The following is a 26,901-nucleotide window of genomic DNA, read 5'->3' on the forward strand; positions in this document are numbered from 1 at the left end:
TCTGACAAAAAGCAAATTTATTTCCTTTCATGAAGCTTATATTACATGCACGGACCAAAGCCAGGACAACAGGTAACAGCAGGGTTGGGGTTTTGTCCAGATTCCATCAGTTCTTCTGGAATCCAGAGGCCAAGTTCAAGGATTTTTTGCTCTTAAAAAATACAATCATAATACAAGGAATGTTTGTTGTTGTTTTTTTTTTTTTTTTTATTTTGTTTCACTTCAATTCCTCCTCCTCCTATTCCCTGCATACAGCAAATGCTCCAAAAAAGGAGGCAGGAGGGAAAAAAATTCTAAACCACACACACTCCCCCCCCCTAAAAATTCCCTAAAACCCACTGAGATGGGAGGACCAAACCTAGCTCTATATCCAGAAAAAAAAATAAAAATACAAACAGAACAGCAGGAATAGAGCTCTGACAGGAGCAGTACCCTCAGGATTCTCCTAGAAATAAAAACATTTCCCACATTTGTTCAATGAGATGCTCCAAATCCCTTCGGATTGCTTCTCCCAGGGTTTGGAAAAAGCAGCTGGATACACAAAGATTGGTTTGGAAAATAAAAATATTGCATTCTTGGCAGAGTCTGCTGGATATCCTGGATATTCCCACAGCCAGCAGAGCGAGGTGGAGATGGCAGAGCCTGCCACAGGCTCAGTCCCAGGTGTGTTGCTGGGCCCAGGTGGGGCTGGCAGAGGTTCAGGGCTGGATTTGGGGACTTGTCCCCAGGTCCCTGCTCAGTCCCCTGTCACCTGTGTGGCCTGGGTGTCCGAGCTCTGGTTGGTGGACTGGATGAACATGGGCTGGGTGATGTCCTGGCCCGCGGGCATTGTCACCTGCTGGATCTGGTACAGCTGCTGCAGGCACACAAGGTGACAAAGGAGCCTCTGTCAGTGCTCAGCACACCCACAGCTCGCCCACATTTGGTCCCTCTGAGGTACCCTGAAACCCCAAACCCACCGTGAGCTGCCACCAAATCTGCTGCTAATTCCCACCAAAGTCCTTCTGGGAATTGCTGATGCCCAGGCTCACACCAGGGCCCCTCTGGATTTCCCAGAGCAGCTGTGGCTGTTCCAGGATACCTGGGAAGTGTCCAAGGCCAGGCTGGGAAGGGCTTGGAGCACCCTGGGATGGTGGAAGGTGTCCCCCACATGGCTGGAAGTGGATGAGCTTCAAGGTGCTTCCAACCCCAACCATTCCATGATTTATGATACTTATAGACCATCCAGATGTTAAAACCTTTATTCCTTAATTAGGAATTCAGGATTTCACCCAGAGTGCCAGGGACTGGATTAATTCAGAGCAAAGGCAGCAGAACTTTAAAAATCCACCTGAATTTAGACTGGCACAACATCCCCTTACCCTGCTGCAGGCCAGCAGTGTTTTATCAGGAGGAACAGGTGGGTTTAGGACAGTCCCTGTGCCCCTTGTGCCCCCCAGCTCTTACCTGTCCATCCGTGAACTGGCTGAACTGCTGCTGCCCCTGCTGCACCTCCGTCTGCGTTATCTACAGAGATGAGAGCAGCTGATCACTGCCAGCCCTTCCCAGAGGGTCACAACCCCACCAACACCATCCTGCTGCTGCCTGGCAAGAGGTTTTTAACCTTGGCCAACTTTTCCAGCACCCCAAACGCGAGAGGACACCTCCAGACCAAACACCACCTTCCAGACCAAACACCAGGTCCTTCCAGACCAACACCAGGTCCTTTTAGACCCCAAACCAGGTCCTTTTAGAGCCCAAAACCACATCCTCTCTGCTTCCCCCAAGGAGAACGTGGCCTCCAGATTTTTATTTCTTTTTTTTTTTTTTCCTCTAACAGGTGTGGTATTTTGCAGCTGGGAAGGATCCCTCAGCCTCAACGCCGCTGCCGACGTTCTGCCTTTCCTGCACCCTCACCCAGGCAAGAAGGAGAAGGAAAGAGAAGGTTGATGAGCCCAAAATGTCACCTGCAAGCAGCTCAAAAGCAGCGGGGGCTTCACCCAGAGCCACACACACACACGCACACACAAACGAGCTCTGCATGCACCTCTCACCGACACCTAAAGGAGGTTTCTGCTACGCTCCTTTATTTTTAAATAAAACCACTCTGACAAAAAAACAACAGGAAGAAAAGAAAAGTAGGAATCCTAAGCCAAGAGGTGGTTGAAATCCCAACTTCAGGAGCTGGGGAAGGAGCCTTGGAGGCAGCTCTGTGGAGTGCATACCTGCTGTGCATTGGTTGCAAGCGTCTGGATCTGCCCCTGGACTACCTGGGTGCCTGACACGGGTTGGGCTAAGCGGATATACTGCAGCTGGCCAGCATTCAACTGGACCTGGAGACAGGTGGAGGGGGCAGGGAAAGAAAATGAAACAGGTCACTCTGCACCCTCAACACACAGCAAAATTCCCTGCTCGATTCCACCACGGGAGCTGGAGTTAACGGGGGAGCTCTCCCCCGGAGCTTCGCGGAATTCTGAACCACCACGAGGGACCCTAAAGGCAAAACCCCAGGGCACAGAGCTCCTGGGTAGGCACCACATTCCTCCTTTTTTTCCAGCCTGGGAAGGGTCAGTTAGTAGCTAAAGCATATTAATGGCTCAGTTTCTCAGGGATTTAGAAGCAATTTTGGTTACAAGGATTGAGTTTTACTCCTTTGAGGCAGCGTTTGACATCAACCGTTAGGAGCTGGCGGCACCAAATCAAATCCTGCACCCCTACCAAATCCTGCACCCCTACCAAATCCTGCACCCCTATCAAATCCTGCACCCCTACCAAATCCTGCACCCCAATCAATCACATCTGCCAAAAATGAAGGAATAGACAGGAATTTTCCCCACAAATAAAGCCAGCAGAGATGGCAAACCCCAAAGATATTTTTGGAGGCTTTGAAGGCAGCTCTCTGCTCACACCTGTCAAGTCCCACCTGGCACAAGGTTTTCAGCTTTTTGGTGTCAGTGATTCATGGGAGAGATTCAACCCCAAATTTATTCCCTAAATCCGCTCATTTTGGATCCTTGGGAATGTGGCACATGGAGAAAATACAGTTAATACACACCTGAGAGCAATAAAAATGTCACAGATACCACTGCTGGATTTTCCTTCTGTTCTTTAACTTTACAACATTGAAATTCACAGCTTTCAGGGTAATTTTATACCAAAAATCTTTTTTTTTTTCCTTTTTAAGAAGGGGAAAGAACACACAGAACACTCTAAGAAACTGCTGACTGATAAAGAAGTGCCTGGAACGTGGTCCTGGCACCAACTCCCTCATTTGTGTCTGAAAGCTCCAAAAATTATTTCAAGAGCAAATAAACTTCCCCTGAGCAACAAAATTTCAATAAAGAATTGGTTTCTGCCTTGAGAACTGCAGGGAGATCAAGTTTTCCATGCTGGGGGCAATTAGGTTTTAATTACATGATTAAAACACGGTGGAAGAGATTTGGGAAAAGCTCTTCCAACAAGGAGAGGAAGCCCTAAAGAACCTGCCCAAAATGAGGCCTGGCTAAGACAAAGATTAAATTTCACATAAAATTCATATGGCCAAACAATTATCACTTCATTGATGGATTCCCTTCCAATTTTTCTCTGTTAAAAATTCCCTTTTCCACTTCATTTCTGGAATAAAGAGCAGCAGGAACATGTGGAAAATCAGGAGTAAGATGCTCCCAACACAGCAGAGGCAATTCCAGTTTCAGGAGAGAGTTTCCAACTCTTGTTTGGGTGATCCAAGATTCTCTGCTGAGCCCTCAGAGTGCACAGAGCTGTCAGAAGATGGCTCTGACTGTGCCAAAAGAGAAAGGAAATAAAAGGACAAAATAAAAGCAAAGCAGAAAGAGCAGAACAGACCAAGGACTGGAATTTCGTGGAGCCAAATCCAAGTTTTCCTCCAAGTTTTATTTTATTTCACTTGCTGGAAGCTCCTTCAGCACCAACTGTGGCTCTTCAATAGAAGAATCCTCTTGGTTGCAGGCAAACAGGATCTCTGCTGGATGGGGGGCTGGAAATTGGGATTATTCCATCCCATAGTTCAGTCCGGAAGCTGTCAGAGATCCAGGTATTCCCAAAAAGATTCCACACTCCAACCCTTGGCAGCTCCTGAGGAGCAGCCACAGCTCCCTGTTCTCCCACAGTCCCAGGGAAGAGGGAGGAAAAAGCAAATCCTTGGTCAAAACCAGACCCTAAAACCCCTGCAGTCTGTCCAAAAGCACAGGATCGCTTCCCAAAGGATCCCCTTGGATCTTCTTCAGGAGGTTTTGGCTCCTTGGTAAGGAATTCTTCCTCCCAGGAGATGTCCAAGCCCCTTTCTGTAGTTCCGGCGTTCTCTGGGGACAAATCTGAGCTGTTCTTTTTCTTGCTGAGGATCCACTGGGGATCTCCTTCCACGATTCTTTGAGGTACAAGTCTCTCAGAGAGATTTTCACAAGGAAAAGAAGAGAAAAAAAAAGAAAAGGAAAAGAAAGGGAAAAAAGAAATGGACAAGAAAATGAAGAGAAGAAAAAGGGTTCCTTGTAGTAAAAAAGACAAATTGGGAATTTCTTCCTTCCTGATCAACACCTCAAGGCAGCAGGAATCAGCTGAAGACTCAAGAGGATGAAAAGAGCTGGAAAAATCTGGCACTCCCCCAGTCCAAACCCTTTCAAGATGCTCTGGCCACGAGCAGAGGGAAGCTCAGGCTGGAAAGGCAAAACCTCTGTGAAAGCTCCAATTTCACAGCACAACTGAAACCCAAGTGAAATGCCTGGCCCTGGGTGACCTTTGGGTTCTGGAACACAGAAATGGCTGATTTTTATTTATTTTTTTCCTCTAACAGGTGTGATATTTTCCAGCTGGGAACCAAAAGCCACAGCTTTGTTGTAATTCTAAGTTAATGTGACTTTTTTTACTTCTGTGTTTACTTAGGACACATTTCAGAAAGTTTGGGTTATACTGGGCACCCCAAATCCCATTTTTAAGGCTGATGTAAAAGTGAGGAGGTATCTCCTGGTTCTGCAAAGCCATTTCTCCAACCAGCTCCAAATATTTTGGAGAAATATTTCTTTTAACATCAAAGTTTATTAATAACTCCCAGATGGCAACTTTCCCACTCAGCCTGCCAGGTCACGATTTCAGATTGCAGAGGCACAACCAAGTAAAGGCAAAAGAAATGAATTCTCTTTTATTCAAACCAGGCTGTGGGTGAAGAGCTGAGGTTTAGCCAGGAAATCTTTTGATTTATTGCTTCCTAATCACAACTATTTCACTTAGGGGAAGGTGTTTGGGGGTGAGCAACAAGTCTGGATTAAATGAGTTAAGATTTATTTCCCCCTTCATGTCACACTTGGTTGGTTTTCCTAAGTGCAGGAACCACACCACTCAATCCAAACTTGCTCTGCCAGTTAACAAAGCAAACAGAAACAAGCCTCATGCTCACAAACTTGCTCAGGGGGGACTTTTCCACCTCTATTCCTGGCCAAATCTTACCGGGATTTGTTGGATTTCTCCCGTGTTGGTGATGATTTGCTGCATCACTTGCATGGTTTGTCCTGTGCCGCTCTGAGCCTGCTGGCTCTGGCCCTGGGGCTGGGCCTGCACGATCTGGACCTGCTGCCCCTCTCCCACCTGCATTGTCACAGGGGTGGTCTGCACAAAAAACAACAGGGATGAGGGTCAGGAGGTGGAAAATCCATGGGATGTCAGGATTGGGGCAGACTGAGCCTGTCCTACACCCACAAACTGTGGGGATTAAACCACCACAGATGGAGCTCAGAGCCTGGTGAGGCACTGTCCTGGAGGATCTGACCCAGGAACAGGACCAGGAACCCCATTTGGCCCTGAAAAGCTGAGGTTGTCCCACAGAAACGTCCAAGGTAAGGCAGGACAAGGATTGGAACAACTTGGGACAGCAGAAGGTCCCTGATCATGGAACAGGTGAGATTCAGTTCCTTCCCTCCTGGAAGGATTAAACCCATAATTTCCATGCTGTCACTGATGTTCCTGAGCAATCCACCCCTGAGGACTCTGTCCTGGAGGATCTGACCCAGGAACAGGACCAGGAACCACATTTGGCTCAGGAGAGCTGAGGTTGCCCCACAGAAATGTCCAAGGTGAGGCAGGACAAGGATTGGACCAGGGTGAGATTTCAGTTCCTTCCCTCCCAACCCAACCCAACCCAACCCAACCCATCCCATAGGTTGAACCCATGATTTCCATGATGCCATTGATGTTTCTGAGCAATCCACCCCCAAGGATCCCCCTCAGGCCTGGCTCACCTGGCCCTGCTGGGGCTGGGCAATGATGATCTGGCCCGGTTGGATGGTGGTGGTGGCCGTGGTGGTCTGCTGGCCCTGCTGCTGGCCCTGCACCTGCACCGCTGCTGGCTGCTGGGCCAGGGTGAAGTAATACTGCACGGGCTCGGCCGGGGTGACGGCCTGGCGCACCTCCTCCTGCAGGGAAACACCAGGAATGGGCATGGCAACATGGCACCCACCCCATGGCCAAAGATCCCCCCAGACACCTCCCTCAGAACACTTCAACCCGGTCAGGGTGAGCTGGTAAAAGTTTGAAACCTTTTTACCAGGGTTGAGCTGGTAAAAGTTTGGTTGTTGAGCTCTGTGGAAATCAGGTGCCCTGGTGCACCTCCTCCTGCAGGGAAACATGGCATGGGAACATGGCAACGTGGCACCCATGGCCAAACATCACCCCCAGACACATCCCCTGGCACAGGAGCTTCAACATCTCCCTCAGAACATTTCAACCCAGTCAGGGTGAGCTCCATTGCTCAGCTCTGTGGGAATCAGGTGCCTGGAGCACCTCCTCCTGCAGGGAAACATCAGGAATGGGCATGGGAACACGGATCCCTCCTGCCCCACAGCCAAACTTCACCCCAAACACATCCCCTGGCAAAGGAGCTTCAACATCTCCCTCAGAACACTTCAACCCAGTCAGGGGGAGCTGATAAAAGCTCCATTGTTGAGCTCTGTGGGAATCAGGAGTGTTCCCAATAAAGTGTGGATAATGTGCTTTAAAAACCTCAGCCACCTCACTGCTGAGGTGGAGTCACGGTGAGGAAGAGGAGGAAATGAATCAAACTACCAGAGCTGAAAGCCATGGAACTTCCTCAGGGGTGAATTCCAGGCAAACACCCCAGGAAAACTGACAGAGCCACCCAACCCCTCATCCTGAGCTCATTCCCCACCTTCCACTGAGCTCTGCTGTCAATACAAGTTATGATCTGACGCTCACTGTTGTGCCTGGAGTTATTCATTTAAACCCAGCTTTTCCAGGCTGACAAACATTCCCTGCTGAGGGAGCAGGGACAAATCAGCAGCGGGAAGCCCCAGAGGGCTCTGCTCTGCCTCCCTGGCAGCAGCAACGCTGCTTTCTTTCACCTCAGAGCAGAGAAAAACCCCTCACGATCAACGACATTCCGGGATATTCAGAGATTATGGGATGCGAATACTCCAGGATCACAATTCCTGAGCTCCTCAGAGCAGTTGGATGAGGGCAGGTGCAGCTCCCAGGCGTTGACTCCATGGCAGAAGGCGTAAACAATCCTCTCCCAGCCACCTCGAGTTCACAGCTGAGAGTGTAGGATGTTTACACGTGCTACAGCATGGGACATTCCCACTCCCAGCAGCCTGCTGGAATCCCTGCTTTTCTCAGGCTTGCTCATGGATTCCCCTCCACTTGATCCAGCTGGGCAGGAAAAGGAAAATTCACATTAAACAGGAGCATGTCTGGGTGGGCATCAGGCTGGAGTGAGGAGTTTGTTGGCTTAGAAGTTGTTTTTTCGGGGAGCAGAACAACTCAGGAGTTGCTCCTGGGAGGTTTCCCAGCGTAAGAATCCCAAAAATTCAACTGCTCCCAGCTGGTTGTAAAAAAAGAGACCAACTTTGAGCCTGGCTCTCAGGGTAAACATCATCACAAGCACCACCAAACACAACAATTCCTACTCCTCCTCCCTGTTATTCCCATTCCTCCGAAGGGAAGGAGTAATAATATTCAAGATATTCAAATCTATTTTCACCAGGGCAGGTCTGCAGTGAACCAGAGCTGGGGCTGCTCTAAGCCCAGTCCTCAGCTTATTTCTGGAGTGCCCCAATCCCCAATCCCAGCTGAATCCTGAAATAATGAAGGCCACTGAGCCCTTCCCTGAGCATCTATTCCAGGGTGCTCAATCCTGTTTGCAGGAATGGCTTTAAATCCAAATCTGCTTCCACTCCCTCCCACCCCAGCATTTGCCATCTTTTATTTCCAAGCTGGAGCTCCCAGAGCCAACACAACCCCAGGATTTCATTCCCAGCTCCTCCAAAAACCAACACTGCCTCGTCAAAGAAGAGATAAATACAGATTGTAACACCAGGAAAAATAAAATTAAAAAAAAAATTAAAAAATATCCAGGCACAGGCAGCTTTTCCACAGGATTTTCTTTGTAAATCCTTAATCTACATTGCTACATTTAACTTTTCCTGCTGGAAAAAAGCATTCCTGGTGATCACAGATGGGTGAGGAACATCTCCTCAGCCTCACTGCTCATTTCCATCCAAAATTCCCAGGATTTCCTGGCTGGGATGGATCAGAAGTTATTCCAGATGCTGAAGGCACTCCTCAAGTGCTCCAGGAAAAATTCCTTGGACTCCAGAGCTTGGATGTTCTGTAATCACAAGGTCCCTGATGGGAATCAAGCAAGGAGAAGCCACAGGGAATGCTCTCCCCTCCCAAACATGGTGCACTGCTAAAAATAGAAAAGGAACAGGAATGAGGCACCTCAAGGATAAAAAAAAAAAAAAAAAAAAGTGGATTTCCAATGCCAGAATGGAAATTTCAATGATTCCAACTGTAAAAGAAATTTTTTGTCTTTTAATTAACAGCAAACTAATGAGTTTGGGAGGAATCATGAGGATTTGTGTTGATATTTCTGTTTGATGTTGAGTTCCCAGCACACCTGGCACACTGATTTTAAGCCCAGGAGCAGCAGGATGGACTCTCCCAGATTTTGGGACATGGAAAAGTGTTTTCCTTGTTTTCTAGACCTTCTGGAAATGAGGATGGGAAGTTAAAAGCCAGCTCAGGGCAGCATCCCAAAGGAAGAGGTGTGGATTTTATTCCCTCCCACCACTGTGACTCCAGGAACAGCACCAGGACACAAAATCCAGCTCCAAATGGGAACACTGCTCTGTGCACGCAGAATTTTCCATGCTAGCCAGGGTTTAGAGTGGAAAAGGGGAAAAAAATTTCAATTTTACAAACAAACTTCCAAGCCAAGATGTTCCACAATGTCCCAAATCCCTCAGGGGTTTTTTTTTTGGGACAACTTAAACTTTTCCACACTTCAAACCTCGAGAAGCAGCAGGAAAGAGTTTGTTTAAACAATAATTTTAATTTTTACTTTTGCAGGAGGCAAGGAGCAAAATGATGCAAAGCTTGAGGGGGACCCAGAGGTTTTGATCCAGCAGGGAAGGGATAAGAAGGGATTTGCAGGAAAGGGATGGGGAATTGTTGCAGCTCAGCTGAGAGCAGCAGCCTGCTGCTGTAAACATCCGACTGAAAGCTCCTTCCAGCACCTTCCAGCTTCCAGTCAAGGATGTTTACAGAGGCACTGACTGCCCCAAAGGATGCAGGAAGGGGATTTTTCAACCCAAAATGCACAGAAATCCAATTTTTTTTCATGTTCAATTCTTCCCACTGGCACCATTTGGGATCAGAAGTGGGTTTGGTTGGTTGGTCAGACTGGTGTGATCTCCACTAAATTGCTATTTCCATAAAAACCCCAGTGGGTTTTAGTTTTATTTATCAGTTCTGTTTTTTATTGAAGAATTTTATTTTTATTTAAGGACTTAAGAACCTGAAATTTAAAAATTTTAAAACTTGAAACGAAAGAATTTAAGAACTTGAAAGAATTTAAAACCTTGAAATGAAAGAATTTAAAACCTTGACATTAAAGAATTTAAAACCTTGACATTAAAGAATTTAAGAACATGAAATTAAAGAATTTAAAACAATGAAATTTAAGAATTTAAAACCATGAAATTTAAGAATTTAAAACCTTGAAATTAAAGAATTCAAAACCTTGAAATTAAAGAATTTAAGAACCTGAAATTTAAAAATTTTAAAATTTGAAACGAAAGAATTTAAAACCTTGAAATGAAAGAATTCAAAACCTTGAAATTAAAGAATTTAAAACAATGAAATTTAAGAATTTAAAACCTTGAAATTTAACAATATAAAACCTTGAAATTAAAGAATTTAAAACCATGAAATTTAAAAATTTAAAGACATAAAATTAAAGAATTTAAGAACCTGAAAACCACAGAAAATAAAGAAGAGAACAAATCTCACGTTTGAATCTGTTTTCCATCAGAGGCTGAAGAAAAGGATAAAAATTGCAGAATTTTGTGTCTCACCTGCCTTTTTGGAGGCTTCAGCTCATCCCTGGGGACGATATCGATCAGGAAATCAAACTGATCAAATTTGGTGATGGCCATGGCGATGTCATTCCTCTGCAACAACAAAAGGAAAAACTTCCCTCAGCTCCAGGAGGAATTCAGGGGTTTGGCACTGGATAAATGAAATCAGAGGTGTTTAAAGCTGATGGGAAAAAGGGGGGAATGTCTCCTGCAGGTCCCAGCTGGTGGAAATTCAGTTTTGTGCTGAGCAAAGAGTCTAAAATGTGCAATACAAAAGGTTTTTAGCAACTTTAGCCCAGTTTAATGGATACCAGTCATGGGTGCCTGCCTCTAAATCAGCAATTCCTGCCCAGGGACAGAAGAGCTGATGTGGGCCTGAATATCCCAATTCTTCCCCTGACCTGAGGGCTGAATTCATGCTTATTGCATTTTCCAGCAGTTCTGCTCAATATGTAAGACTAAAAGTGAAAACCTCTTTTCTTCCTCCCTAAAATGACCTTAATAGTTCTATTTTACTCTTTACTTAAGAGTTATATTTTACTCTTCAACCATTAAAAAAAAAAATAGAGTATTATTGAGGAAATGGATTCTCTCTCCAATAATCTGTATTTTGTTGTATTTTTATTTTCACCTCCCCACTTCAATCACCACAAAGCAAACCTCTACAAATTTAAATCACAGCTAACAAACAAAACCAACCAGAAATTCAACAGCTGCAGCTGTTCCAGCAGGTCACAATCAGCTGAGAGACGGAGATTTATGTTTGGCTGGGTTTATTTTAATTAAATTAACAAAAAAAAACCCTTTCAGCTGGGCAGTTCTGTGTACAAAACACGGGTGGCGTTATGGAAACAAGGAGTGGGGAAGGGATTTAGGAGCAGCTGGGATTTAGGAGCTGCTTTACCTGCAGGGTCCTGCGTTTGTTGTCCTCTGTGTGGATCCAGGCTCGCAGGGTGAGCTCGGTGATGAAAATCTGAGCAGCTTTTGCAAACAGCACAGGGGCCTCTGCACTGATCATCTGCCACAAAATCAGATTATTGCAAGTTTTAGCACTCAGTTTTAACGGGGCGAGGAGGAATTTCACTGCCTGAGTGGAAATTGGGTGGTTAAATGGGAATTTGGGGGAGTTTTCACCTCAGGATTTCCTCAGGTGTGACTGAGTTAAGATGAGCTGGGTATCTAAAATATTCTCTGGGAATCTGAAATATTCTCTGGGTATCTGAAATATTCTCTGGGTATCTGAAATATTCTCTAGAAGAATTTTTTGTATTTTTTTCACCAAATTTCCTTTTCTTAAAAAAATATCTGGCTCCAGTTTAACTCAAAAGAAGGGGGAGTTTTCACCTCAGGATTTCCTCAGGTGTGACTGAGTTAAGATGAGTTGGGTATCTAAAATATTCTCTGGGTATCTAAAATATTCTCTGGATATTTAGAGAATATCTAAAATATTCTCTAGAAGAATTGTTTATATTTTTTTCACCGAATTTCCTTTTCCTTAAAAAATATCTGGCTCCAGTTTAACTCAAAAGAAGGGGGAGTTTTCACCTCAGCATTTCCTCAGGTGTGACTGAGTTAAGATCATGGGAGAAGAGTTCTGGATATGTAAAATATTCTCTAGAAGAATTTTTTGTATTTTTTTCACCAAATTTCTTTTTAATTAAAAAATATCTGGCTCCAGTTTAACTCAAAAGAAGGGGGAGTTTTCACCTCAGGATTTCCTCAGGTGTGACTGAGTTAAGATGAGCTGGGTATCTGAAATATTCTCTGGGTATCTGAAATATTCTCTGGGTATCTGAAATATTCTCTAGAAGAATTTTTTGTATTTTTTTCACCAAATTTCTTTTTAATTAAAAAATATCTGGCTCCAGTTTAACTCAAATGAAGGGGGAGTTTTCACCTCAGGATTTCCTCAGGTGTGACTGAGTTAAGATGAGCTGGGTATCTGAAATATTCTCTGGGTATCTGAAATATTCTCTGGGTATCTGAAATATTCTCTAGAAGAATTTTTTGTATTTTTTTCACCAAATTTCTTTTTAATTAAAAAATATCTGGCTCCAGTTTAACTCAAATGAAGGGGGAGTTTTCACCTCAGGATTTCCTCAGGTGTGACTGAGTTAAGATGAGCTGGGTATCTGAAATATTCTCTGGGAATATGAAATTTTCTCTGGGTATCTGAAATATTCTCTAAAATAATTGTTTGTATTTTTTTCACCAAATTTCCTTTTCCTTAAAAAATATCTGGCTCCAGTTTAACTCAAATGAAGGGGGAGTTTTCATCTCAGGATTTCCTCAGGTGTGACTGAGTTAAGATCATGGGAGAAGAGTTCTGGATATGTAAAATATTCTCTAAAGAGAATTATTTGTATTTTTTTTAACCAAATTTCCTTTTCTTAAAAAATACCTGCCTCCAGTTTAACTCAAATGAAGCAGTTTGGTTATCAGCTGCCTTGGCATTAAAGATTATTAATTAACATTTAAATAGGAATATTCCAGACAGGCCAGAGACTTTCCCTGTTCTCCACTCTGCCTTAAAATCTCATTTTCCCCTTTTTATCATCACAAATTTGGCATTTTCTTGGTTCAGACAATGAGTTGGGCCCTCAGAATTCTGGGATCATCCTTTTCCAGGCAGTCTGAACAAAAAATTTTCAGGATCTCATTTAAAGTAAGGGATGTCCTGACAGGAGGATGGTGTCACAATGAGGGAAAAAAAAGAAAAAAGGACAAAAAAATCTCTTTTCCCTCAGGAATTAAGTGGCAGTTTTCCAAATTAAAAACCAGGGATGAGTGGAGCAGCACAGAGTCAAAAACTGCAGGTGATTCCTTTTGCCTTCTTTCAGTGTCAGGGAATTTTCATCAATTTGTGTGTCCTTGTCATCAAAATCCCAAATACTGGGATCAAACCCAGGTTATCCACCTGAATTGTTGCTTAATTTTCCATAAAAAAACTAAAATAAATGGCACAAATTTAAGTGATGTCAATCTACTGGGATCAAACCCATGTTATCCACCTGGATTATTATTCTTTTTCCATAAAAATGGAATTATTGTGGCACAAAAATCACTCTAAATCTTTGTGAGAGTGGAGAAAAACAAAGAGGGAACTTGAGAGGAGACAGTTAAGCACTAGGGAAAACAGGAAATAGCCAGAATTATTTTTGTATTTATTCTACCCTTAAAGTGGTATTTATCACAAGAAAACAAAACTGCAAAATCAAAACCAAAATCTCAAATATTTCTGCTTTCCCAGCCCAGTTTAATTACACAAGGCCAAGGGAATTTTGCTAAAAAATGCTTTAAAAATAATAATAATAATGAGAAGAATAATGAATTTCAAAGAACAATGGGTAAAATATCCAGGAAAAGGATCATAAATTCCAGGTAAAAACCCTGAATATACCTTCACATCTTCATCCAGCTTCATGATCTTCTTAATCCGAGCCAGGGGCAGCTCCTGGACTCTGAAATCTTTCTGCAGAGAGATTTGAGAGACTTTTTACTGATATTTAACTAAAATAAAGGTAAAAAAAATGTTAAAACAATCAGTGTTTCCTGGGATTGATGATTCCAGCGTTGGGATCCTTTCCTGTTGTCTCTTTTCCTTCCCTGCCCTCAGTCCCCAAAAACCAGGGACCAACAGAAGTAATTTCAATAATAAACAGAATAAATTTCAATATATGATTCCACAGCATTAGAATGATTTCCTATTATCCCTTTTCCCTCCCTGCCAGGGACCAACAGGGGAGCAATTTTAATAATAAACAGAATAAATTTCAAGATTTGATTCCACAGTATTTGGATTGTTTCCTGTTATCCCATTTCCTTCCCTGCCTTCAGCTCCCAAAAATCAGGGACTAACAGAATTTTCACCCCTACATCCACAGGAGTAATTTCAGTAATAAATTGAACAAATTTCAGGATTTGAAGATCCCACAGTGCTGGGATCTTTTCCTGTTATCCCTTTTCCTTCCCTGTCCTCAATCTCCAAAAATCAGGGACCAACAGGGGAGCAATTTTAATAATCCCAATATTGTAGAATCAAATCTTGAAATTTATTCTATTTATTATTTCCTGTTATCCCATTTCCTTCCCTGCCTTCAGTCCCCAAAAATCAGGGACCAACACAGGAGGAATTTTAATAATAAACAGAATAAATTTCAGGATTTGATTCCACAGCATTGGGATTATTTCCTGTTATTCCTTTTCCTTCCCTGCCTTTAGGTCCCAAAAATCAGGGACCAACACAGGAGGAATTTTAATAATAAACAGAATAAATTTCAAGATTTGATTCCACGGTATTGGGATTATTTCCTGTTATCCCATTTCCTTCCCTGCCTTCAGTCCCCAAAAATCAAGGACCAACACAGGAGGAATTTCAATAACAAACAGAATAAATTTCAGGATTTGAAGATCCCACAGTGCTGGGATCTTTTCCTGTTATCCCATTTCCTTCCCTGCCTTCAGTCCCCAAAAATCAGGGACCAACACAGGAGGAATTTTAATAACAAACAGAATTAATTTCAGTAAATTTCAACAAATTGATGATCCCACAGTGCTGGGATCTTTTCCTGTTCTCCTTCCCTGCCCTCAGCTCCATTCCCAGTGACTCCTGAGCTGGCAGAGCAATAAATAGATCCCAGTGACAGCTGAAAATGAAGCTGCCCATCCTTGAGAAGCTGTAGAATAAACCCCTTTCATGTGGAGATGAAATTCCAGCTCACAAGAATCCTCTGTGCTGAAAGAGCAGAGTAATTAATTCTGGTTATGCATACAAATTTCTACATCTGTTTCTTTAATCAACTATCTACACACAGGAAAAAAAAAAATAAATAAATCAGCTTATCCTGGGCCTGGTGGGTTTGGGTTTTTTGTACTTTGAAGAGCCCAGCTTGGACTTGGAGTTCTTTTGTTTTCAGCTGCATTAAAAGCACCAGGAGAGTGATTTTTGGATCATAGGAATGCATCAATCTCCCCTCCAAAGTCGTTTTTATTATGTGCCCTTGCTCCCACAGCTCTTGTGGGGATGGAAAGGAAAAGAAGTTCCTTGGTGCAGTTGTTAATCTCAGCCTAGATGGGATTTTTATATCAGATGTCTTTCATTTAATAACACAACTGATGATGACACACTTGGAATCTGAGTGATTTCAACACTTCAGGGCTCTCAGAGGCTTGGAGCTTAATTTTTCTCCAAATCTAAATATTTTAATTGGGATACTGGAATTGCCAAGGAAGACCTGGAATTGTTCTATTTTAATTCCCAGTTCCTGTGCCCAAGGGACAGGGACAACCCTGAAGATCTTTTCCAAACCAAACCATTCCATGATTTTATGACTCTGCCACAATTCCATCTCCATTTTTTGGAGATTCCTGGATTATTCCTCACTCCCTAAACCATCTCATCCCACAGAAACACTTCCCAGATCCCAGAGCAGGAAGCTGAGCTTTCACAGGGGTTTTTCCATTATTTTTTTGGGAATATCTCAACCCTGGGGATGCTCCTGGTTCTATTTTAATTCCCAATTCCTGCACTTAAGGAACAGGGAAAATCCTGATTTTTTCCAAGCTAAACCATTCCATGATTTTATGATTCTGCTACAATTCCATCTCCATTTTTTGGGGTTTTGTTTTTGGAGATTCCTGGCTGATGGATTACTCCTCACTTCCTAAACCCCCTTATCTCACAGAAACACCAATTTCCACATCCCAGAGCAGGAAGCTGAGCTTTGACAGGGATTTTCCCTGGTTTTTTCTGGGAATGCCCCAGCCCTGGGGTGCTCACCACGGTGAGGTTGCGGATCTCCTCCATCACCCGTGGCCAGAAGCTCTGCAGGCTCTGCTGGGCATCGCTGTTCCCTGTGCCAAAGCCACCGTCCGTGGACATCCTGGCACCTTGGAGAGGGAAAAAGAAACGGGAAAAAACCCATAAAAATCAGGAAAGAAACAGGAGGAGGAACAGGAGGAGGAACGCTCAGGAGTGGCTTCAAACTGACGGGTTTAGGTTAAAGATTGGGAAGAGATTCCTTCCTGTAAAGGGTTGGGATGGATTTCCCAGAGAAGTGTGGCTGCCTCATCCTTGGAAGTGTCCAAGGCCAGGTTGGAGCCATGGATCCATCCATTCCTTCATCTATCCATAGATCCCTGCATGGATTGATCTGTGGATCCATCCATTCCTTCATCCATCCACAGATCCCTGCATGGATTGATCTGTGGATCCATCCATCCATGGATCTGTCCTCCTCTCCATGGATCCATCCATCCATGGATCCATCCATGGATCCCTCCATGAATTTATCCATTCCTTTGTCCATCCACCCATCCATGGATCTGTCCTCCTCTCCATAAATCCATCCATCCATGGATCCCTCTATGGATTTATCCATTCCTTTGTCCATGGATCCATCCATTCCTTCATCCATCCACGGATCCCTGCATGGATTGATCTGTGGATCCATCCATTCCTTCATCCATCCATGGATCCCTGCATGGATTGATCTGTGGATCCATCCTCCTTCCTTCCATCTCTTCATCCATCCATGGATCTGTCCATCTCTCCATGGATCCATCCATCCATGGATTCATCCATGGATTTATCCATTCCTTTGTCCATCCATCCATCCATGGATCTGTCCTCCTCTCCATGGATCCATCCATCCATGGAACCATCCATGGATCCCTCCATGGATTTATCCATTCCTCTGTCCATCCATCCATGGATCTGTCCTTCTCTCCATGGAACCATCCATGGAACCCCTCCGTGAATTTATCCATTCCTTTGTCCATCCATCCATCCATCCATCCATCCATCCATCCATCCATCCATCCATCCATCCATCCATCTCTCCACGGATCCATCCATCCATGGAACCATCCATGGATTTATCCATTCCTTTGTCCATCCATCCATCCATCCATCCATCCATGGATCTGTCCTTCTCTCCATGGATCCATCCATGGATCCCTCTTTGGATTTATCCATTCCTTTGTCCATCCATCCATCCATGGATCTGTCCATCTCTCCATGGATCCATCCATCCATCCATGGATCTGTCCTTCTCTCCATGGATCTCTCCATCCATCCCCTCCATCTCTGGATTTCCTCCCTCAGGATCCCTGATCTCCCAAGGTGTTTAAGAGGAAAGCGGCCGCTCCAACCCCAAATTCTGCTGCCAAACAGGGAACAGATCCCAGGAATGGCTGGAGCTGTTCCAGAGGGGATTTAGGTTGGATTTGGGGCAAAGTTCTTCCCTCAGAGGGTGCTGGGCACTGCCCAGGCTCCTCAGGGAATGGGAACATTCCCAAGGCTGCCAGAGCTCCAGGAAGGTCTGGACACCACTCTGGGGATGCCCAGGATCTGGATGATCCTTGAGGACCCTTCCAGGATATTCCAGCTGTGCTGGGATGAGCTGAACTTTCCAAGGGAATGTTCCCATTGCCTTGGAAAGCTTTTCCCTCATTCCCTGCTGGCAGGGATTGGATTTTTGGGAAGGGTTTATTTCCTTCAGAGCTGTGTCCATGGATCTCCTCATTGGGATCCTCCCAGCCTGGATTTTGGGTGCTTCAGCTCATCCCAGCACAGCTGGAATATCCTGGAAGGGTCCTCAAGGATCATCCAGACCCAGGGCATCCCCAGAGCGGTGTCCAGACCTTCCTGGAGCTCTGGCAGCCTTGGGAATGTTCCCATTGCCTTGAAAAGCTTTTCCCTCATTCCCTGCTGGTTTTTTGGGAAGGGTTTATTTCCTTCAGAGCTGTGTCCATGGATCTCCTCATTGGGATCCTCCCAGCCTGGATTTTGGATGGTTCAGCTCATCCCAGCACAGCTGGAATATCCTGGAAGGGTCCTCAAGGATCATCCAGACCCAGGGCATCCCCAGGGGCTGTTCAGGGCTGGCCTGGGTGATGGAGTGAATCCCAGGAAAACCAGGATTCACCTCCATCCATCCCATCCTCACCACCTCTCCAGACAGGAAACCATTTTATTTTCCCAGACTGAGAGGAAAAAACAAAAAGCAGGAAAAGCTGAGGCCTCGCTGATCCCCGAGCAGATCCCGGGAATATCCCAACAGCTGCTGGAGCTTTTCCACCCACCAAACATCCAAACTCCCCAAATCCTGCAGAGCTGACAAAACCTGGGAGGGTTTCGCTTCGTGGAGAGCAAAGGAAGCGTGAAGGAGCCTCTGGATGGGTTTGTTTTGGGGTTTTTTTTGGGGTTATTTTTTGCTTTTTCTGCTCTTTTTTTGTTCGGGCGCCCTGGGAAGGGGGAAGCAGCCAAACGGAGCCGGCTCCCCTTGGATTTGGGAATCCCTTGGGAAATTTGTCACTTCAGCTGCTGGAAAACACAACCCAGGGGGAAAAATCCCAATGAAAAACCCAAAAGCTCTGAGCCTGCAGTTCCACCCTGAGGTTTTTTTTCCCTTGGACAAACACCAGATCCAGGGCACAGCCACATTCCAAGGGAGGCGGGATGGGGACAACGGCCCCATCCAGGGAGGGAAGTGGCACAAGTTTAAAATTTTTGAAGATTTCATTTCATTTTAAATGTGATTTTGAACTTTTGCCAAGTTCCTCCTGTGTAAGAAGCCGAGCAAATCCTAAATTTCCAATGTTTGGAAATTTGTCCAAATTTTCCAAAGGATTTGCAAGCAGGGAATGTCAGAGGGAAGGAATCCCGGTGGCATCACAAATTCCAGCTGCTTTCCATACAGAATTCCCCAAATTCTGGGGAAAATCCCATTGTTTTCTATGGAAAAAGCAGCAATTCCTGCCCAAAATCCCATTTTTCTCTGTCCTCTGGCACTGGGAATTTATTCCCCCTCATCCCTTATCCCAAATTCCTCTCCAAAGTTGTCCCAATAAAAATAAAGCACAAAAAGTTGAATAATTCAATAAATTAAATAAATGAATAATTATTAAATTAAATTATTAAAGCTAATTAAGCACTGAACCCACAGCTTCATCACCATTCCACTGTAATTATTCAAATATTAAAAAAAAATCCCAACATTATGGACAAGCAACAAATAAAAAACCAATTAAAACCAACCAGAATAATTAAGATTTTTTTTTTACATTGAACACTGATTTATTTATCCAAAAAAAGATTCTATAAAATGATGTTCTAAAATCCAGCAGAACAGTGGGAAATGGGGATGGACACAAACTCAGGGGAGGCTGAAATTCTGTTTAAAAAAAACTCATTTTCAACTGAATTTTAAGCGTTTAAAAGGTTATTTCGAGAATTAAATGAGGATATCAGAGGTTCAGGCTGCAAATTCTTGGGTTGGTCTTGGAAAATTCAACACCTGAGCACTCCAGGTGCCTCCAGGAATATTTAGAATTTTTCCAGCTTTAAATTTCCATAAATTCTGCACCACATCCCCTGTGCTGCCAGCCTGGGACTTTATAGGGGAAACTTTAGGAAATTTATAGAAAAGCCCCAAAGGGAGTGGGGGGATCTGGATCCCAACTTCCAGCTCCTCATTCCAAGGAAATTTGGTACAAATAAATTATTTTAATCTGTATATTTCTATAAATTCATTTATTTCTGTGTCTATTGAGAAATATCTATTGAATCCTATGATATTCAATATTCCTATTGCTGCCTTTAATCAATTTTATAAATGAAATCATCCAAATGAAAAATTAATTCTTTTTATAGAAGTTTTCCAATCAAACCCAACCTGAAGTGCTCCAAGGCAGCCAGGATGGTTTTAATTCCTTTTTTTTAAATTTTTTCCTTTTTTTTCTTTGATTTTTTATTGAAATCAAAATATTTTGGTGTTATAAAGATGCAAATCTCCCATAAAAAGGGACAATTCCTGCTCTGATTTGAGTGGGAAGTGAAATAAACAGAAAATCCAAGAAAACCCCTTGGATTTTGGGAATAACTCCCAAAAAAATCTCATTTTTGAACTCCCAGGATGCTCTGGAGATGGCCTGAAGGGTTTTTAACCCTTTGAAACAAAAGTTGAATTATTCTCGATCATAATTCAAAAGTTGAACTAATAAAGAACATTAAATCTTTAAATAATTGATGATTTTTGGTTCAAAACTCCCCAAATTGAATTGATTTACAACACAATGAACCCTGAAACGAAGAAATCACCTCGTGAGGGAATTGAATTCAAATCCAGATGTCAGCCCCATTATATAATTCTAAGGTATCAGCTTGATTAAATGAAATAAAAATCCAAATTTAGGGGCTGGAAGGTGACCTCATGTGGGCACCCAAACTCCTGCCAGGCTCAAGTTGGGGACAGCAACGTCCCCTCCCCAAAAGTGTCCCCAAGACTTTCATTGGTGCAAAAAAAAAAAAAAAAAGGGTGAAAAATTAAATTTAAAATAATAATTAAAAATAATAAAAAAAAAAATTGAAGTTCCAGGTTAAAATTTGAAGGGGAATTAAAAATTGAAATTTCCAGGAAAAGCAAACTGCTGGGAAATCAAGAGGGGATTAATTAAATAAATTAAGTTTAGAGAGAATAAAAGAAAAAAAATCAAATTTGTATAGAGAATAAAAGTAAAAAAAATCAAACTCGTAGAGAATTAAATTTAAAAATCCAACTTCTAGAGAATAAAGTTAATAAATCCAAATTATAGGGCATAAAATTAAAAAATCAAACTCATATAGAGAATAAAGGTAAAAAAACCAAACTCATAGGGAATAAAACCAAAATAAAACCAAACCCATAGAGAGTAATATTTAAAAATCCAACTTCTAGAGAATAAAGTTAATAAATCCAAATTATAGGGGATAAAATTAAAAAATCAAATTCATAGGGAGAATAAAAGCAGAAAATCAAACTCGTAGAGAATAAAATTTAAAAATCCAAGTTCTAGAGAATTAAGTTAAAAAATGCAATTTATAGGGCAAATTTGATCCAATTTTAGTATAAAACGAAAATAATCAAACTCATGGAGAGATTAAAACTAGAAAATCAAACTCTTAGAGAATAAAGCTAAAAAATCCAACTATTAGAGAATAAAATTTAAAAAATTCAACTTCCAGAAAAGAACAACACAAAGAAATCCCTGGAGATTTTTGGAGCAGAAGGGCCAAAATTCACTCCTTAAAACGGGACCTTCCTACCCCTCCAAAGCTGGAAAAAATCCAAAGGAACTGGAATAATAATAAATCATAATTTATTTGTTAATAAATCCATTTCCAGATTTCTTGCTGCTCTTGACCTAAAAAGATCAAGCAGAACTGATTCTTCCTCAGCCTCCTGCAAGCTGAAAGCATCGAAATATTCCAAATTTTGGGTGGAATCAAGATTTCTGCAGGATTTTTATTGGGATTTTTTTATTCTGTAGATTGTCCTCATGCGCTGCCAACACTTAAAAAGCTGGATAAATCCTAATTTCTAGGGAAATCAATGATTCTAGGGAAATAATTCTAGGGAAAAAAGAAATGATTGTTAAGGAAATAAATTGAATTTTCTTCTTTTTTGCTTCAAGATGCTGACAATGACCTTCATGCTCACGGGGAATTCTCCAATCCTGGCCCACAGGCGGCTCCAGAAGTTCCTCCAACATTCCCCAAAATATGAAAATGGGATTTTTTTGGGGACATTTCTCCTCTTATTCCCTTCTTCACCGCAACTGTGACAACACCGAGGAGTGGAATAACCCTGAGATGAGGCGCTGGGAGCGTTAATTTGGAATTAAAGCCCAAATCACACTTGGACTAAAACTCAAACCTCAGCAAACCCTGACAGGAGGCAAAGCTCAGCTTCAGGCCCTGCACCCTCACCCTAAAACCCTTCCATGAAGTTTCACCAATTAATTATTATTAATTTCCCAAACCAGCGCTTTTAACCTCAACAACCACCTACTAGAGAGGGGGAAAAATGTGATTTTTCACCCTGAGAGGAGCAGAAAGAGCCACGGAGCGCTCCCAAAACCCAACTTTAATCTAAGCCCGGACTATCCCCGTGTCCTTGATGCCCTCGGCCACCGCCAGCGGCTCCGGTTTTTTTTTCCCCTCCTCTTTTATTTATTTTTTTTTTCGAATTTTTTTTTTTTTTCGGTCCAAAGTGCCGCAAACAAACTTTGTCCTTCAGAGTGTCGGCTCGCAGCGCTGGCATTTCAAGGTCACTCGTGCAGGCCCCGCTCCAAGTTGGGGCTGCGCCGGGGCCGGAGCCGGAGCGCGCCCGGCCCGGGGCTCACCGGGGCCGCGGAACCCCTCAGATCCTCCAACCCCCGCTCCCCCCCGTGACCTTCGGCACCGACTTCCCCACACAAACGACAACAAAGAGCCGCCAGCCCCGCCGGGGGTCCGGGGGTGCCGCGGCTCCGCTGTCGCCCCCCGGCCCCGCGGGGTGATGGCGGCCGGGCCAAGGGCACCGCGGAGCCCCCGCCGCGCTCGGGGCACCCCCGCTGCTTTGCCCCCCCCGCCTGCAGCGCTGCCCGCACGGCGTTACCGGCGCTGCGGGAGGCTCGCCGGGGGTTTCACCGCGAAGCCCGCAGCGGGTACGTCCCGCCGCGCCCCCCCCTTCCCGCACCGGCACGCACGAGCATCCCCCGCCGCCGCGGCCTGTCCCCGGCGCACGGGCCGCCCTCCCCCGCCGCCACCGCGGCGACGGCGCCCCGGACTCACCGCCGGCCGTGCCCGCGGCCGGGAGTTCCCCGCCATGGCTTTGTCTTTGAGTGACCCCGGGAGCCGCAGGGGCCCCCCCGGGCCGGGCCGTGCCCGCGGCCCCTTTAACGGCGGCGGCCCCGCGCGCCCCGCTGCGCGCGCCCGGCCCGCCCCGCGCCCGCGCCCATTGGCTGCGCGCCCCGCGGTCGAGCTCTCCCATTGGATGCGCGCCCCGCGGCCCCGCATTCCCATTGGTCAGCGCCGCGGCGCAGCCTCGCCGGCCGCTTCCTGCTTTAAAGTTACCTTGAGCGGCGGCCGCAGGGGTCAGGCAAGCCCCGCCCCTCAGCCCCGCCCCGATTGGCCGCCTCGCCTCCTATTCAAACGCCTGAAGAGGCTGGAGGGGACGGCCGCTAATTGGCCCGCGCGCCTGTCAATCACGGCGGTTCCCGCCACACCTTCCCGGCGGGGCCGCACGTGCGTGAGGCGCGGCGCGAGCGCGCGCGCTCCGAGCCCCGAATTCCAGAAATTTTGGGAATTTTGGAGATGAACCAGCCCAAACCCCCTGCCAAGGGGGAGCGGGTGACACAGGGACAGCTCCAGGTGGCGTTGGGATGTCCCCAGAGGGAGCTCCGCCACCCCCGTGGGATGTTCTTCCTTGGGGAGAGGAGGAACTCGCTGTGGTTTTTAATTTATGAATTATGGCCATTTATGAATTTATATATTATTATATTATTATTTTTATATGTCCCCTGATATATTAATTATATTATATTAATGCTATATATTATACTACATTATATTATAAATTATATAAATATTATAATATTATATTAATATTATATTAATATATTAAACTATATATTATATATTATACTACATTATATTACATTATATTAATCCCCTGATATTATATATATATATATCAGGAGATACCTCTATATGCAGAAACCCCAATTTTATCAACATCACCACCATGGATTTCCAGCTGTAATTCCAACCCATAATTTCCTGCTGACAGGATTATCCAAGGGGGAAAAAATATTGGGAAGCACAGCCAAGCCCTGCAGATTAAATCATTCTGAATCTGATAACGAGGAGAGATTAATTTAAAAATAGATCTTCCTGATGATTTGAGGGAATGGAATTGGTTAAAACATGGCCTTAAAAAAAAAAAATACACTCTGTTCTCTTCCTGTGGCATTCCTCAGATAAAAAACAGGGCCTGGAAGCTGTGGAATTCTGACTATTGGAATTATGTGAGGTACTTTGGGTGGTATGAAAAACAAAGCCAGCACCTTTCCTGCACAACAGAGGAATGTCTGCCTGGAATTGTGGAATTCTGAGGGGTTCTGACTCCCCAAACACATTCCCCTGTGCCTTGGCACATCCCAAGGGTCCTAAAGCTGCTCACAGGGTCATTAGTAATTCCTTATGACAAAAAAAAAAGGGGTTTTTTTCGGAAGTTCTGGAGATAAAAACCCCAAATAAATTTTTGGGAGGTCATACAGTAATGGGTTTATTTGTGGGGGATAAAAACCCCCATTAATTTTGGGAAGATCTACAGTAAAAGATTTATTTGTGGGAAGAAAAAAAACCCAAATTAATTATGCAGTGTATGGGTTTATTTGTAGGGGGATAAAAACCCCAAATAAATTTTGGGAGGTCATACAGTAAAGGGCTTATTTGTGGGGGATAAAAACCCCAAATTCATTTTGGGAGGCCCTAGAGTAAAGGGTTTATTTGTGGAAAGAAAAACCCCACTAAATTAATTTGGGAAGGCCTAAAGGGTTTATTTCAATCATTGCAGCTGTTGTTGCTCTGTAATCACACAGGGTTCTGATTAATTTTGGGAAGGAATTCTCTCTTGGGAGGGGCTGGGATGGAATTCCCAGGGAAGCTGGGGTGCCCCTGGATCCCTGGCAGTGCCCAAGGCCAGGCTGGCACATCCTGGCACAGTGGAAGGTCCCTGCCCGTGGAATGGGGTGGGACTGGATGGGATTTAAGGTCCCTCTCAACTCAAAGTATTCCATGAATTACAGAGTTACTGGGGAAAAAAGGGGGAGAAAGGAATGTTCAGCCCCCTGGAGCTGTCACCTGCCTCTCTGAGACACTTCCAGGAATCCACCAGTGATTCCTGTGGAGCAGGAAAACGTGCTTGGACAAACAGGAATTATCTTGATCAAGCACAAACTAATGAGGGACAGAGCAGCCAGGCAAGAAAAATGCCCAGCTCAAGGTCACCAGGGAATTGCTGGGATCCCACCTGGAATGAGCACTCAGGGATCGTGCTGGATCCCAGAATATCCTGAGCTGGGAGGATCCCCAAGGATCATCCAGTCCAATCCCACCCTGGGCATCCCTGGGAGTGGTGTCCAAACATTCCTGGAGTTCTGGCAGCCTTGAGAATGTTCCCATTCCATGGGCAGTGCACCAGCAGCAAAAACCCCAAAACCTTTCCCTAAATCCAACCTAAATCCCCCCTGGAACAGCTGCAGCCATTCCCTGGGATCTTGTCCCTGGTGTGACACTGTTGTCACCACGATGCCCAGGTGAGCTCAGGCTGTCACAGGGCACGAGGACAAACAGACCCAGCAGGAACAGTCCAGTCCAAAACCAAAATCTCATTTCAGGAAAAACCTAAGGAAAGGCCCTGGATGTTGCCAAGGAAGTTTGATGGTTTGGTTTGTAGGGCTGGAGGAAAAGGTAAAGAGCTCATGGGCTTTGAATTGCCCATGCTTAGCAATGGAGACAGGGAGGATTTATTTCCAAATCCATGGGAAATATTCCACTCACCAAAAAAATCACTCAGAAAAATCACCCAGTGCCACCCCCTGCCATGGCAGGGGCCTCTTCCATTGTCCCAGGTTGCTCCAACCCCATCCAGCCTGGCCTTGGGCACTTCCAGGGATCCAGGGGCAGCCACAGCTGCTCTGGGAAATCCATTCCAGCTCCTCACCACTCTCACAACCAAAATCAAATCTAAACCTCAACATCCGAGCTCCTCTCTACCTGCTTCCTTCTCAGGCACGTCAGGATCACAACCCGCCCTGGAATCACAGAACCAGGAACGCTTTGGGTGAAAGAGACCTTAAAGCTCATCAGCTTTAAAGCTAAAGGCTCAAGGCCTTCTCCACCTTGGTTTGGACTCTCCGAGGGATGAGGCACCACAGCATATCCGTGTGGCGGCCCGGTAGATCCCACCCGGGAAAACGCCGGGAGGCCTCCGCGCTCTGTTCTGCCCACCGGCCGTGAGGCAGCGCGTTCCCCGGGCACTGCCAGCCCCGAATCTCGGCTCTCGGGCCGGGGGTGCCGAGCACTGCCAGCCCCGAATGCCTGGCTCTCGGGCCGGGGGTGCTGGGCACTGCCAGCCCCGAATCTCGGCTCTCCGGCCGGGGATTCCGGGCACTGCCAGCCCCGAATCTCGGCTCTCCGGCCGGGGATTCCGGGGTTCGCCGGTCCCGGGTTCCGCCAGCGCCGAGCCCGCCCGGGCCTGCCCCGGCCCCGCTGCCCCCCCCCCACCCCGCGCCCGCGCGGGACAACGGTCCGCTCGCTGTCCTCTCCCCGGTCCGCGCCCCGCCAGCCAATCAGCGCCCACCTCCCCGCGCCCGCCTCCCCCTCGCGGGCCAATCAGCGCGCGCGCCGCGGCCCAGCCAATCGCAGCGCGGCCGTTGCTGAGGGGGGGCCGCGAGGACCCCTCGGGCCGCCCCCGCCCCGCGCCCCCTCACGGGCCGCCGCCGCCGCTTCCCCCCCGCCGCGCTCCCCGCGTACTCACCGGGGCGGCCGGCGCCGCGACCTCCGCCTGCTCCGCCCGCTGCCCGCGCTGCCTCCGGCGCGGCCGGCGGGAGGCGGGGGGGGGAAAGGGGGGGCGGCCGGAGCGGAGTGAGCGCCGAGCGGCCGAGAAACAAGATGGCGGCGGGGCCGTGAGGCGGCGGGGCGGAGGCTCCGCCCTTTTTTGTCGTTCCC

The 26,901-nt window shown here is 45.6% G+C and overlaps 1 protein-coding gene across 3 annotated transcripts; it reads right to left on the minus strand.

The window, feature by feature from the left end:
- On the minus strand, positions 1-26,798 carry NFYC (nuclear transcription factor Y subunit gamma). Of its 3 annotated transcripts, none has more exons than XM_066564818.1 (10): positions 26,711-26,798; positions 16,144-16,253; positions 13,765-13,836; positions 11,269-11,382; positions 10,362-10,457; positions 6,228-6,401; positions 5,440-5,598; positions 2,205-2,312; positions 1,447-1,506; positions 1-856 (listed from the first exon to the last, which is right to left on the minus strand). In XM_066564818.1, the coding sequence occupies exons 2-10, from the start codon at positions 16,243-16,245 to the stop codon at positions 737-739; spliced, it is 1,005 nt and encodes a 334-aa protein (XP_066420915.1). In that variant the 5' UTR covers positions 16,246-16,253; positions 26,711-26,798; the 3' UTR covers positions 1-736. The 3 variants fall into 3 exon arrangements, with proteins under 3 accessions (XP_066420915.1, XP_066420914.1, XP_066420916.1); XM_066564817.1 differs by lacking the exon at positions 26,711-26,798 and adding an exon at positions 22,960-23,086; XM_066564819.1 differs by lacking the exons at positions 2,205-2,312; positions 26,711-26,798 and adding an exon at positions 22,960-23,086.
- Between the last annotated feature and the right edge of the window lie 103 nt (positions 26,799-26,901).

This window comes from Molothrus aeneus, chromosome 23 (assembly GCF_037042795.1).
Source record: "Molothrus aeneus isolate 106 chromosome 23, BPBGC_Maene_1.0, whole genome shotgun sequence".
NCBI classification, from domain to species: Eukaryota; Metazoa; Chordata; class Aves; order Passeriformes; family Icteridae; genus Molothrus; species Molothrus aeneus.